At 39.3% G+C, this 16,137-nt stretch overlaps 1 protein-coding gene across 1 annotated transcript in view; it reads right to left on the bottom strand.

Moving 5' to 3' along the window:
* ATP6V1D (ATPase H+ transporting V1 subunit D) overlaps positions 1 to 16,137 on the bottom strand; it is a 421,138-nt gene that overhangs the window by 271,585 nt on the left and 133,416 nt on the right. Inside the window, exon 3 of the mRNA XM_044074025.1 lies at positions 6,982 to 7,061. Within this exon, the coding sequence (XP_043929960.1) occupies positions 6,982 to 7,061 (80 nt within the window). The remainder of the gene's footprint in view (positions 1 to 6,981; positions 7,062 to 16,137) is intronic.

A 16,137-nucleotide genomic window follows, 5' to 3' on the forward strand; every position in this document is an offset into this window, starting at 1 on the left:
TAAGGCCAAACACACTGCATCAATGGGACCCAATAACATCCTGGAATATTTAATAAACAGCATGAAACATGTCCTCTCCGGTCTACTTGAATGACTTTTCAACTGCAGCCTTCAGTCATGTTTTCTGCCCAAGGAATGGAAAAGGACTACAGTCATTCCTCTGCACAAAGGAGGTCCAACCACTGATCCGAGTAACTACAGGCCCATAAGTCTTACCAGCCTCATATGTATGGCCATGGAAAGAATCATGGACCTGATAACGAGAACATAGGTAACCTGCAAGTGCTGGACCCATCACAGTATGACTTTAATAGAAGGGCATGCCTATTAAATCTGGTGGACTTTTTTGAGAGGGTCACCAAACCACTGGATGAAGGTAAGACTGTGCACACAGATTACATTGACCTGGGCAAGGCTTTTGACATGATACCCCACTCAAGCATTATAAACAATCTCACTAATTATTGTATAAATTGTTATCACCCACTGGATAGCCAACTAGTTCACTGATAGGACCCAGGAGGTCAAAACAGGTGAGGCCACCTTTGCCAAGAGGCCAATCACTAGCGAAGTCCCCCTGGGCTCCATTCTGGATCCACTCCTTTTTGGCATTTATTTCTCTGAAATTTTACTTATTTATTTTACATTTGTTGACTGGGAATGTCTGACTGAGCCAAAGCCCTTTTTCAGCAGAGGCCCGGGGAGAAAAGCTCCAGTAAATACATATCACATTTCGTCATTATTACAGATATTAAAGACGTGGAATAAGGCAATCAGCTAGCTGACTACAAGAGCATTTTTAAGAGTATGCAGATTACATTTAGTCATCATACAAATATTATATGTGTAGAAAAACAAAACAGCTAGATTACAGCCACAGCATTTTTAAAAGTAGTAGTTAGTATAAGAAAAGTAACATAGGAGTAAAGTTTTTTTTTTTTTTGCAATTGAAACAAACAGGATACAGTAAAGTATAAGAGAGAGAGGAATACATAGATTAGCAGAGAGTTATCAAGGAGGGTCTGAGCACTGGCAGATCCATTTCCTGTTGAAATATTCTTTTGGAGTTAGTTTAAATTGTTTGGGATGTGTGTGTGTTTGAATTTCGAGGGGAAGTTTGTTCCATTCAATAGAGGGGTGGTAGCTGTATAAGTAACATCCTGCTTTAGATGTGGGCTTATAGATTTTTAAGAGGTCTTGGGAAGATCTGTGGAGGTTTCTTGAAGGAGCTCAGTGGGAGATAACAGAGTGTAAAGATGGACAGAAAGATGGCTGGTAAAGAATTGAGTGTATGGTTTGAAGCTGAGAGAAGGAGGAGGTGAGGCAGCTTTAGCCAGTTTAAATATCTTGGAGAGAGACAGTGGTGAGATCTATAGGATTGTTGAGTTGCAAATCTAGTTACTTTGTGTAGTCTCAAGTCTAGTAAGGAGAGAGGAGTTAAGGTTAGTAAGGATTTGTGAGCAGTATGTTCAGCAGGGAAGAAGGTAGGCATGAATGAGGGCTATTCTAGCTTCCTGAGTGAGAAATATTTTATTTCTATATAGCAGACCTAATTTAAGGTGAGTTTTCCTGGCACAATTATTTATGTGGAGGTCAAATTGGAAGAAAATGCTGAGGTTTTATGGCGGACTAAGTTTGCAGATGATTGCAAGCTGTTGGTTATCATCAACAGTTTCAAGTCTTTTTGGAATATACAATTAATGAAGATAAAACAAAGACTATAGCAGTAAATTACATACCCACACATGAAATGGTTCAGCAATATCCATATTTATGGGGAAATGACAGCAGGAAGTATTTAGGAGTATGGATTAAAAAAGCTTCTGTGATGGCAACCAAGAATATGTGGGTAGATACTAAATAAAAGATGATACAAAAATTGAGAAACTGTAAACTCTAATTTATGGATATGGACAGTAAGATGCAAATAGTGAAAATGTTTTTAGTCCCTTTAGTCTTGTAAACGGATCGGGCAAACCTTTATCAACCAAAGGAGAAGTTGTGGACAATAATTAATGAAGAATTGAAGGAATTTATCTGGGATACAAAGAGGGGAAGAGCTAAGTGGGATAAGGTGATCTTTAACACAGAACAAGGTGGTTTAGGTTTACCTGACTTGAGGGTTTACTTTAGAGCTACATAGTTACGACCCGTATACATAACACAAGCAGAATTCGATTTGGAAAGGGATGATGATGAAGCAAGAGGGAAGTTCAAGAAATAAAGATAAAAAGGTGGGTTTCATAAGCAGATCCTTAAGGAGAATAATAACCATACAGAATATTATATTCATAAAGTAGCAGAAAGTATTCTAAAAACTAAGAACTAAGCCAATGTGAGAATGGAGAAAGATTTTGCCAATAGCAATGACTGCAAGTATGGGTACAGAAAATAGGCAAGAGGGAGCTGGAATTTACTGGAGAAACCTACCATAGGAACCAAGATGTAAATAACTCAAGCAGGAAAGGTAGTATAGTGGGATGAGGCCTAGAAGACTGCCTTCCCTACCACTGCTTGATCTCAGAGTATAGGCAAAGAGAAAGGAATAGGAGAATTTTAAGTGAAAGATCTGCACCGGTACAGTTTTTAGTTGAATCTAGAACAGCAGCAGGTGTTAAAAAGGGATAATTAGTAGGGCATATAAAACAGTGTAAGACAACTATAAGAATCAATCAGAGGAGTTGAGAAAGGATTACATTTATAAGAAAACAATAAGAAGACATATGTATGGCTCCCAAGTACGCAACCAAGTCTAGAAAGTTTAGTATATTTGCTTGGAGGTATTTGCGTAGGTATTTCTACACCCCAAGCAGACTTCAAAGATGTTTTCCTCTGGTAGGTGTGATGGAGAAGAAAGAGGTAACTGGGAACATATGCTTTGGGAGTGAAATGAATTGACAGATTTTAAAAATTCCCTACAGAGTACTCTGTCAGAAATATTGGGTGTGTAAATGGCTGTAAGTAAGGAAATTATTCTTTTGAACTGGGCTACAGGATCTGAATTGCTTAGACATAATAAGGCCTTATTAAGTTTAATTATGTTGGCTGCCAAAAAAACAATTATTAGAACATGGAAATCAAAGTCTACACCAATTGTATTTGAGGCACTGATTATTATAAAAGCAAAAAAAAAAAAGGAACTGAAAGATTGAGAGAGTGATCTTTAAAAAAGGGAAGGAGTAAACTGTACAGAAGTAAATGGAAATTGAGGGTACATTATATGCATAACAATGTTCAGGAGGAGGAGTGAGGTTTAAGGAAAGGCAAGAATTCAGCAATTTTTTATAATATTGGATTGATGATAGTAGCAAAGAAAATGTATGTGATGTATATTGTATTTAAATGGAAAAAAAACGTTAAAATGTTTTTTCTTCTCTGTTATTGTATGTTTGCCTATGTCTTAAGTGATAATTTAATACAGGTGTTTAAAATTAGAAAAAATGTGTTAAGTGAGTTAGTTTCTTGCATTGTTTTAAGTCTACAAGTCATATAAGACAAGAAATCTTGTGTCACTACAGAGTTAAATAATTCTGCTCCAACATCCTCATTTTAAGATGAGCCATGCAAGCCAACAAACCTTTTCAACACCGCACCTACAGTACCATACAAACATTTTGGTGTGTGAACCCCTATTTTATTCACTGTAGCAACAAACATTCCAGTTCTCTTTGTAACATTCTTACTAGAAACATATAGCAGATATTCGTGAATCTTCTCTAGAATGGATTTTTGATATGAAACTACTGGAACTAAATAATATAGTGCCCTAAAAGCTTAAGCATTAAATGTATGTACCTTTTTTCTTCTATTTATCTAGCACCACCTAAATAATTTTCAAAGGATAAGGATGCAGGAGAGCCAGTCCGATGAGAATAAATAATTAGTAGCAGGATTTGTTTTACACTGGTTGTACAAATTCCATCTATGCCCTATCAGCTTTTAAGGGCATGAGTCTTTGGCCACTATCTTTAAAACATTAAAGTGTACTAAAGCAAGCATACTCTCTCACTTTTAATTTGTAAGTTTCATAACCTCCCTATAACTCCTTGTAACTCTTCTCAGGTAAAGAAGGTTTCCTCATAGATAAAAAAAAATATTCTCTTATAATTTAATGTCTGCATAAAAGAAGCATTCTCTTGTGAAGACCCTGAGGACCAAATGGAACAATTCTCCTTATCATCATGAGAATGACTCCATGTCATACAGAAATGTTCCTCTTCACTATAAGAGTCCGGGAAAGAATTCTCTCTATTCTCTCTGTTCTTTTACCCTCTGGAACCTTAGCAAGTATCTGCAAAATCCGCATCTTGATGTTCTATCTTTAGGCTGACATACGTGCAACAAAGGTACTGTTGTAGAACCTGCTGTTTTAAAGCGGTTTCCTGGAATATAGTGAAACATTGTCTTATAAAGATCTTAAAGTAAAAAAGGACTGGACTAAGACAGGGGCCAAAGACACTCATATGGTGGGAATATCCTAAGCAAATACTACTGAAGTGGTAGGCTTATTCACCACTGAAAAACATGGATCTGAAATGATCACAGGAAATACCAACATAGGTACTGATAAAGGTGCTTCTAAGGTCTTGTCTTTTGGTATCACTGTGGCTGGCAAGTAGAATTTTTGTTCTTGAAGACAGTTACCCTTTAAAAAGACTGAATAAAATCCTACATCTTCTAGCTAAAAGGTTATTATCAAATGTAAGACAATTCTCAACATTATAAGAATGGTCTCTCTTTTCTAAAACAAAATGGTGTAATTGAGAAGAACTAAATATCTCAAATAGCACGTACGGGTAACTTTCTCTTGCAATGCCATCAAAATTAGCACAAACTTTCTAAAGACTAAACAAAACAGGGTTTGTAATCAGTATGGCCAAGAAGTGATACAGTACATTTAAGCAATGATCACTTAAGGCTACAAAAGAAAAAGAAAATGAAAAAGAGTAAGGCATGGAATATATTATTTTTATTTATTTACTTTTATACATAATTGTACCTTCCTTAATATCCACAACATTAGACTGCAACTAAGCAACTCACACACACAATGGAAAACTGAAAAGAACAAGCTGTGGGTGGAAGAGATTATGAATTCTTACAGCATTGCTCCTCATGATAAATGCATGTAGTTCATGGTACAGCACTTGAATGTTACCTTTCAGAACAGCAAGGATTTAGTACAGGATAGAAATGTAAAGCAATCTACTTGCTAGTCCACCAGTTACACTACTGGGTTCAGCTGCACACTTGAGCACTGAAGAGCATGAAGGAAAGGAATGGAAAGGGGAGGGGGAAGGGAAGAAGGCTCATATTTTTGTGTTTGGTAAATACCTGGTGGAGGCCAGGGAGCAAAAGGCTGTTCAAACAGTGTAGATGCACTGAGGTATGCATGAGCTGTCCAAGTTTACTGTATATTTTAGGCTTCAGGAGAGGAAAAAAGCTTTCCTAGCAGAATAGATGATGGCTGCTTAATGTATGCAGCAAGTGAAAAATAATCTTTTTGTCACCTTTTATACCTACCTACTACATGTAGATCAGTCACATTCTCATCCAGTTGGTCCATTTGTTCCCTAATCTAAGAGGTCGGCTATTATTTAGGTAGCCATCACAGGTTTTCTTATTTTAGACATAATTTCATAGCACATGTCCAATAACATCCTCTGGGGTCAGATGTGCAAAAGGTGTCAGTAAAGGGATGCCATTCATTTCAACAAGTACAATAACCCCTCAAGACTGCTCTGTTCTCAAGGAACAAGTGTTCTGATATGGTCAGTGTTTTTCACCTGGGACTCTACCTTGGGACAGTGTGCTCTAGATATGCACCTCTCCACCATTCATAGGTTCATAGGTTCATAGGTTCATACTAGGCTATCTGCCCGAGGGCATTTACAAGCCTAGCCCATAGTTTTGTCTTTAGTATGGGGAACTATACCCATTATTTTGCTGTGCCTCTGTCGAGCAGTGACACTGAGGTTCCCTATACAGAAGTCAGCTAGCAATGCCATGTTACTTTTCCCTTTAACATGACAGCTCTAGCAGGTGCCCAAGCAGCTAACTGAACTTTGGTCACCTGGGCCATAGTTAGGATTTATTCCGTCTAAGACAAAGGAGCTGGATGAAACAGACTCTATGGGTCTCCCATCCCGCTACTGATACCTTCATTTTATCACCTTCCATAGCATGAGCTCATTTTTAGGCTGCTTCTGATGGAGTTACCACCTGTCTTCAATCAAATGATGTCAGGTAGAAAGCCTAACAATTATCTCATTCCATCCAGGATATGCAAACCAACAATGCCCTATGACTCCCATCCAAACAACTGACTCCTCTGGCATCTGGGTTCGCGAAGTTAACCCAGTCTGACAAGGACAGACAATGTTACATCCCTTTGTATTACTGAGCAAATATAAAACTGAAGACGAATCTTGCCAGGCCTGACCACCATACTACCCAATAATCAACACTGCAAAAATCTTGCTAAAATGTCTAGGATAATCTAACTAATGGATTATGTTAGGCAAAACTGAGACGTGTAGGGAAAGCATGCTAATAAGTTAAGGGAATGAACACTCAGATATGACAAAATCCCAAGGGTGGGTTGAAAAGGAGGGAGGAAAATGGGGGATATTAAAAAATAAAAATTAAGATAAAGAGGTTCCTTAAAGTTAAAATGGAATTTAGACTTGAAACACAGCATCTGCTTTCTGCCTGACAAATTGCTGAAGAGGTAAAGTAATTATAGTGAAAAAACAGGCCACCAGCTAGCCTTTCTGCTGGAGGGATGTTGTCAAGCAATACAAAAATATTGAGTTTATTAAGCAAGCAAACTAGATACACAAAAAAATTAATAAATTAACTGAAAATTACACAGAAGCTTTTTTTTTAATCTAAATGACCTGTCTTTTCTATAAAAAATAACATGCCAATGCTACTTGAAAAAAAAAGGCTTTTGTCTACAGGCTTGTGAAGTTTGTCTACCTGAAATCCCCAGCTGTAAACTTGGCTTCTGCTAAAGAGAAGGCAGCTTCTCTCATTACTTCTCCCATTAGCGTCTTTGTCTGCAAAGAAAAAATAAAATCTGTTAAGTGCAATTTTCAGTGAAAAATATACAAAAGTACCACTGTTCTAGAAGCAGGCAAATCATTTTTAAGTTATGAATTACTTAAATACCTTAAGTATTAGACTATTATTACTTAAAAATAAGGCAGGAGAGTTCAAAATTAATATGAATGCTTTCTAGGCTTCTGAGTCAGCTCCATCGCTAACTAACGGACTGGCTGATTGATTCATTTACTCACTTATTTGCTCCTGCTTACTGTCCAGTCCTGTCTCAGTGTATTGGTCCATTCTTTCCTCTATATAGAGAGGTGACAATCAACCAACAGTGGGGCATCACTGAGGAAGCCATCAAGAATGGGTTGAGTTTTTGCTATGTTAAAGCCCTAACCCTTCTGCACATGCCTAGTAACACATTCAGGGTTTTGGCATGTAACTAGCATCAGTGAGGAAGCTTCACCTACTTCCAAAAGTGACAAAGGACAACCCTGCCACCTTGAAGCTAGTGTTCCTGTAAGGGTTCTCTGGTCTCCACTGGGTATTCTTACACATGCACTCTGGGCAAGCAGACAAACCTGCACCACTCCTTTCCTCCCCCATGCCAGCTCCAACAAGCACCAGGGCTGCTAAGAGAGCCTGAATCACCTGGCTCATAGTTGGGGCTTAATCCCTCCACACCAACAGAGCTGACAATGGGCTTTATTTTGTTGGAAAGGTTTTGCATATACCTATGAGCAGCTTATGACTTATTCAGCAGTGTAACTCATGACTGCAGTAATGAAAATCAGAACCTATTCCTGATTAACAGTTACATCAGTGCTTTGGTATCATGTTGTTTGCCTTCCTAAAAACTATTAAGGTGACATGTAAGGCTGACTTAGCAAAACAACCAGTTTTTAGTGATGGAAGTGGCATTCTACATCTGGTTAAACTCCCTGATAACAGTTAAGAAGTGCTACTCTGAATGGATTATTGTAGACCTGCATGCTACAACTCACTTTACCCTGTTAACTGATTTGTTAAACTATACTGCTAGCCAATACTGAAACGATGCATACCACGAGAGGCAAAACTGCAGAAGAGTACAACACTGCTACTAACACTTGACAACTTTACATAACCTGTGGTTGAATGTTTTTGTTCATGGCACAAAAGAAAATCAGTAAACACAAAAAAAAAACAAAAAAAAAACAAATTAAAATTCTTACCTTCTGCAAATATTTCCTGTACTATTACGGAATGATATTGAGATGTTCTTATGTTGAAAATGATGGTATATTGTCTCTGGGAGAAGTTGTTTGGGAGCGTCTTGAAGGATGATTGTAGTTTACAACAGGCAGACTACATCACCACTGCAGATGCTCAAACCACCAGGGAAGGGGGTGCGTTCTGCACAATGAGTAGGCCTAAGACAGGAGCATCAGGATCTAGCTTTGGAGGTTATGACTTCAAATCTGGTAACTACCAGTGATGACAGAACTGAGTACGTCACTCAGAAAACAGCACCTGAGAACCAACAGTCTCTTTCTCTCATCATACACTAAAATTCTGCAGAAAGGGAACTATTGCACAAATTTTTCATTTCAAGAATGAGGTCCCGACTAATATAAGAACATGGTCTAAGCATGAGCTGACAAGAAAAGAAACAAGGATACAAGCAGAGGTAGTGAGTCAGCCAAAAGGAAACAGTGGAATTGAAAAACATCTAGGTTAGCCAAATAAATCTGGCAAAAGGGATACAGGGAGGCAGGGAAAGTGATCAAGACAGCAACTATGCAAAAGAATACAACACAGAAGACAAAAGGAAATATAAATTTCTACAGTAGCTTACAGAAAAAAAATCTAGAGGTACAGCAGCCATCTATAGTGTCTATAACAAACCAATCAAAAATGTATGCTTTTAAGATACATTGCTCATAGAAGGTAGAAATATTTGGACAACAAAGGCGTATCTAAAAACAGTCAATAAGAAGAAGTGCTACTAGTTGGCTTTTTTTCTATTAAATGATACAAATGCTTCAAGAAGAATTGAGAAGGACTGATGCGACTTCATTATGGCATCCTGAACAAATTCATCTCTCCCATATTGCTCCTCTGCTGCAGCTTTAGAAAGCTGGGGTTACATTAGTGTGGTAAATCAAAATGTATTAAATGTTTGGCACTTTATTTTAATTGATGCTTGCATGTCAACTCAGCATAAGAAGCGGTCAACTCATAAAACTGGAAATGCCTAAGTATATCAAAGGGAAGGATCCTATAATTTGCCACATGGAAACTGTTGATATGGAAGGTCAAGATCCCAACCCAAAAGTCCATACAGTAGGATATAAACAAGCAGAAGGCACCCCTGTAACTTATTTTGCCAGATATTCTGGATGCTGGGGAAACTGGATGAACAGACTCAGAAAACAGCTGCTCATAGTGTTGAACTGTACTGTCACAGTACTAAGATGCAATAACTCCTACAACAGCAAAACAAAGCTCAAAAGAAATTATCATAAATTTGGAAGCCAAAATGGAAATTAATAAGGAAAAACAGGTTGCGTAGGAGGATGTGAGCAGAAGGAAAAACCCTATTGGAGAGGGCAAAGGATTTTTACTTGTTTATAACATAACTACAATCAAGATGGTCAGATACCAGTGGCAGATATAAAAAACTGAATGTGAAAGTTGTGCAAACAGATCCACTCTGTGAGGAAACTTGTGGTAATTGCCCCTGGCCATTTCCAAAAGAAGGGAGAACCATGGTTGCCCGAGCAAGAAGGGAGTCACCACAATGATCTTGGGAGATTCTTTCTGAATCTTCAGAAGTACCCTGGATATCAATGGAAAGAGTGGAAATGTATACAGGAGCATTCCGTTTCAAGGAAAAGAAAAGGCATCTGTCTTCCAGGCCTTCTATTATGGAGCTCTGGATTAGAATCTTGCCAGCTGATTGTTCAAAGAAGAGGCAAACTGGTCTACTTGAGAAACTACCCATAAATGGATCAAACCTTGGAAGACCCCCTGATCTTGTTTCCATTTGTGAGGGTCTGCCTTTGTCCTGCTCAGCTCATCTGCCACATAGTACTGCGCTGACAGAATTTAAGTTGCCTGTCGAGTGATAATATGCTGTGAACCTATATCCCCAGCTAACATGGCTAATTTACAAAGGAGGTACAATCTAGCTCCCTCTTGCTTGTTGATGTACCACGTGACTGTGGTATTGTCTGTAATAATTTAAAGAGGTCCCAGGGACCACAGATGATTTAGAGTTAAATGCCTTGATCTGAGCATCTGTTTTATATTTATGTGCCTGAAGCTGTCTTAGATGTCCCCCACACCTTGCACCTTTATTAAACCCTCCAGAAACTGCTCCCCAAAAAATGTTTGAGGCGTCTGTGGTAACGGATTACTTTGGAACAGGGAGGGAGAAGGGGAGACCAGGATTTGAGAATGTTTGTTGCCTCCAGCAAGTGATTTTTCTTCTGACAAACCCAAACACTGATTTGAAAAGACTAAGGATGTTGGTGTAGGCACCAAAGAGACTTCAGACACCACTGCATCTTTCTCATGTGGAGTACTGCCAGGAGTATCATAAGAATATTGAAGTATTCCCTTGTAATGACTGAAGTCTGAGTGGAAAACCTTAGGAACAAATCTAGATAAAGACTTATTTTTTTCCTGTGGAAGAAAAACTCTGAAGTATTGAGCTGACAACCCAGGAACACAACTCTGTGTGAAGGAATCAAAAAAGACATTTGAATGTTCTTCTGGAATCCCAGCCTGTGTAAGAGATCTCTCAGCTAAGAATCTGCAAAAACAAGCAAGTTGTCAAATATGGGAAAAATGTGGATACCTGTAGCCTGCACTGAACTATAACTGGAGCTAGACACTTTGTGAACACTCTTGGTTGAGTGGATAGTCCAGAGGGTAAGACAGGCAACTGATAATGTGACCCACATGCACAAAACCTTAAGTCTAGATGAATAGGGATGTGATAATCATCTTTTAAATCTAGCGTTACCAGGAAACTTGAAAGAGGAAGAAGAGGTAATAGGTTGTGATGTGACATAATTTTGAGTTTGGGCACTATCACAAACAGGTTTAGGAAAGAAAGATCCAGAATTAGTCTCCAAACATTTTCTCTCTTTAGCAGGAAAACATACCTCTCAACCTCACAGTACAAGAAATCTGGAAAAAGCCAAAAATAATGGTGCGACAAAGGCCCAAAAATAGGGACAGATTTCAAATATTGTTCTTATCAACTTAGAACGTTGCTAGATTAACATGATTTGTGTTAGCATGCATTTTCTGAAGGATATGAAGTCTGAAATTCAAATGTATGTTATTATTTAGTGATTTCAATCCTTAGTGATTTGGCAGATAACCACATATTTTGTGAGGAATACACCAAAACTATGAGGCAAAAATCTGGACAGTTGAGAGGTATGCACAAAAAACAACCTTGAATAAAAACGTTTCCACAACTAGGAATGAGGAACAGGAGAGTCATCCACCTGTCCCTGAGGCAAATTGCTGACCTGCTTTGATGGAAGATTGTTTGCCTAACTTTCTTTCTGAGGCTTGAATAAGGACCAACCACATGACCAACAGCCAAGCTAAAAAGGTGCCTCTTTTCTGAGGAAAATAAGCAGCAAGAACGAGTAAAATTAAAGTCTTTAAAAGTTGCTTTTTTCACATAAAAAACAGTAAATAGCACTTAAAACACTGGCAGCCCCAAACATAAAATAAACAAAATTTCTCTTAAAAGATTTTAAATTTATTTGAACTTTTAAAGCTGACAAGAAAAAAGAGCACTGTCATTTAAAAGTACAATGCAGCCTTGTGACGATTTGTTAAAACAAAAACTCCTAGCTTTAATATATCTTGCCTGAACAGGAAAGGGTTATAAAAAAAAAATAAAATGGAAGTTTTTCCCCAAAAGGAACTTATCTGCCTAGCAAAAGAATAGCACAAGCTGACCATCAATCTTTGAAAGCCCCAGAGGAGCATACTCTTTGGCAGCAGGAAAGCTCTGATGGGCTTAGTGCCCAAACCCATCATTTTAATCAGCTCCAGTCGAAATGACAGATGGTTTGGGCACTTGGGAGGTACCTTAAACCTTTGGAAGCTGTCTGGCTGTTATGTCCTACACAGGATATAAACCATAATAGCTAAAGCTACTGCACAAGTGATCAATATGATGAACAAGTACTGCCCTAAGGTATTCTACCTAACCTTTTTTTCACCACAGACTTTTTCAGCTTTTCAGTTTGGGTGGACAGATGATAATTCTCCATGGTAAGAGGTAGGATGGGTGTCCCTTTTAACTGTATGAGTTTCCTATGCTCAAGGAAAGCCCTTATATTCTAGACCCAGTGATGCAAGGGATTTTTTATTAAAGGTGGCACAGTGTTTCCAAAAAAATATCATGGTTGTCTCTCAAATAAAAACAGACACTAAAAATGACAGTCCTTTGGTGGTATCTGTCTTCCACTGGTTCACATTGTTTGGCAGTCATTGTGGACCTCAGAAATACAATCACTCCTGAAATTCAGCATCACTTCAACAGCCATAGCTTTTAAGGTCAAAACACCAATCAAATGAATAACAGAGTTTCCATATTGGGTGCTTGTTCTCTGGAAGTTGCCTGGAAGAGACAAACAGGCTTAAAATGGAATGCTTCTCATGGCAAAAACAACTGAAAAATGCCAAAAGCTGCAACTCTGTAGGCCTTCCTCCTTTTAGCTATGGGTTGGACCAACAACACGGGCTAGGTGAGGAGTCCAGCTTTACTCTAGAGCTATTCGCAAAAGTTCAGAAAGTCAGAACAGTATGCCATGCATCAACCCTTGGAGGTTTCCAACAGACAACATTAACAGCAGTGCAGCAGGGATCCTTATGATGAATTATATGGAAATGGTAGAAAACCCACAACAGAAAAGAACATGATGAATGGCAGCAAACAGTAGTAATGTAAAGACATAGAATACTGAATGGCCTTTATTAACATCAAACAGGTACAGCGTAGTACGCTACTGAAAATGAAGCTAAGGCAAAACAAACTATGTACAACACACAAAGTCCAGCTGCACAAGTCCAACTTACTTGTAACAGTAGATGTTTGTAGAACACACTGCCTTACTAGCATATGGGTAGTAGAGCTCTGCTACATTTCTTCTGGCAGTCAATCAAATCTTGGAACTCCTACAACTGTCTGTAGGTGTGAAGGACCAATCGCCTGGCTGAAGCAGGACTGCCTCTCAAACCCACACACAGGACCCTTCAGTTTTCTAGGGTCCATCTGGAAAAGCAGACGAAAACACAAGCTTTGCAAACACTTACTATTCCACACACAACACACACACACACACACACACACACACACACACACACACACACACACACACACACACACACACAATAAGGTTGCTGAATAAAACTCAGCAGCAACTTCAACAACAAACTACATACATCTAACAAAAGGTGATGGAAAGGTGCTGCCAGTAAGTAAGGTAGTGCATTCTACAAACATTTACTGTTGCAGGTAAGTAGGACTTGCGCAATTGTACTATGTTCAACAAGCACATTGAATATGGGTAGATTCCCAAAGCCTAATTAACCTGGGAGGAAGGAAGTATGAGGTTCCAGGAGCCCCTGAAGAATGGTCCTAACTAAGCCTGCTCTAGATTTAGAAAAGGCAACCAGCTTGCAGTGCTTCATAAAGGTATGTACAGAGTACCAAGTTGTTGCTTCTAGTACAGTTCTAGAGTCCACTCCTTTGCAATATGTCACTGAAGAGTAAAAAGCCATGGTGGAATGTGCCTTTACCTTGCCTGGATTGACCTTGCCATGGTGGGTGTAACAAAAAACAAATACCAGAGGGCAATCAACAAGCAATAATTTGCTTAGAGACAAGATGACCTTTATTCACTTCCTGAGATGGAAATAAAAAGCCGTTTGGCCTTTCTAAAGGGTTTTCTTCTGTCAAGGTAGTACCTGAGCTGCCCATGCATATCCAAGTTATGAAGTATCCTTTCTCCTTTTTTCTTAGGTTCTGAAAAGAACACAGGGAGATTAATAGACTGACACGAATTTTAAGACTACTTTCAGCACAAAAGAAGGATCAGTGTGTGTAACACAACCCTATTCCTATGACAAATCAGGTAAAGTTGTCCCACCATGAATGCTTGCAACTCAGGAACTCACCTTGCAGATTTCAGAGCAATGAGCAAAACAGTTTTCCACAGTAAACTAGAGATCAGCTTGCACTGCCAGTTTGAAAGGTGGTAAGATCAATTTTTCAAGAACATAATTACGATCCCACAAAGAAAGAATCTTCTTGAGAGGAGGTCTCATATGCAAAACTCCTTTCATGAACTGTTTTGCCAAAACAAAAGAAAGAGGGAGAGTCCACTGGCAGATATGCAGACAGGGCCACTAAATGCACCTTAATGGAAGCATACAATAAACCATCCTGAAGTAACTCGCACAAACATTTCAAGACCAGAGGGATATTAACTTCAATGGACCCTCTATGGCCATTAAGGCACCACTTAGAAAATCTCATCCATTTATAAAAATAAGATTTTCTAGAAGCAGGTTTTCTGGCCTCCTTTAACACCTGCTGCACATCCTCATGAAATGAGTGCATACATACAACCAAGGTTGAATCATCCACCTGTACTCTGAAGTTTCTCCAAATTGACGTGCACCAGTCACCCTTGAGACTCTGTCTTCTAAGCACAGCTGTAAGGGTGTCTGGAACAGAATTTCTCCAACTGTCTATTCTGAAAGGAGGTGAACAGATCTATTTGAGGCATTCCCCATATCTGGACTAGTTCCTGGAACACAAAATCAACAATGATTCTAAAGACAACCACAAAGCATTCTATAGCTATGTCAAGAATCTCAATGGCAACACTCAGATCTGCTCTGAGTTACAGCACAATGGCACTAAATATACAGAACCAACTGATATTGCCAACACCCTGGCAGATAGGTTCAGTGCTAACTTTACCCCTCTCTCATTTCCTAAAGGGCCCATCTCTATACTGGAAGAATGCAAAGTACCTGTAATCACGGCTGCACAGGTAAAGAAACACACTCTCCAAAGCCAAGAACACAGCATCCATAGGACCTGACAACATCCCAGGCTGCGTTCTACATGAACTACAGAATGAACTGGCACCCCACCTAAGTAACATGTTCAATCATAGCCTCACCTCAGGCTTTGTGCCCACTGAATGGCGCACAACAACAGTTATCCCACTCCACAAAGGGGGAGCCACCACGGACCACGGGAACTACTGCCCCATTAGCCTGACGAGCCTGGTCTGCAAGGCTATGGAGCGTATCATCATGGAAATTATAAACAATGACACTGGTAATCTCCAAACTCTGGACCCTTCCCAGTTCGGGTTTGTAAAAGGCAAATCATGTCTCCTAAACCTGATAGACTTCTTTGAAGCGGTCACCAAAGCTGTACATGAGGGTAAGGTGGTACACACAGCCTATCTAGATCTCACCAAGGCTTTTGACACTATCCCCCACTCTGGAATTATAGACAAACTCACTAAACTAGGTATAAATCCATATGTCACAAGATGGGTTGCCAACTGGCTCACCGACCAAACCCACACTGTGAAAGTAGCAGACTCTAAATCCAACTTCAGACCAGTGACAAATGGAGTACCACAGGGTTCAGTCCTAGGTCCTCTCCTGTTTGATATCTACTTCTCTGAAGTACATGCTAACACAGAAGGTCTTTGGCTAACAATGTTCGCAGATGACTGAAAACTAGGAGCCATAATCAAATCTCCTAACGATGTGGACATCCTACAAAAGGGCCTCACTGAGACATATGCCTGGTGTCAAAGCCATGGCCTCAAGCTCAATGCCAAAAAGTGCATTGTCATACCTTTTGGTAAAAACTCTGTACCCATGAACTACCACATAGGCGGTAGTCTACTTAACACTGAAAGTGTGATAAGAGACCTTGGGAAACAGGTGGACAGTAGTCACTCCTATGACAATCACATCACCACAGTAGTCAGGAAATCCTTCTACGTGGCACACCTCATCACAAAAGGTTTC

The sequence above is a fragment of the Protopterus annectens genome, chromosome 6.part0 (assembly GCF_019279795.1).
Source record: "Protopterus annectens isolate FY-2018-M chromosome 6.part0, PAN1.0, whole genome shotgun sequence".
Lineage (NCBI taxonomy): Eukaryota > Metazoa > Chordata > Ceratodontiformes > Protopteridae > Protopterus > Protopterus annectens.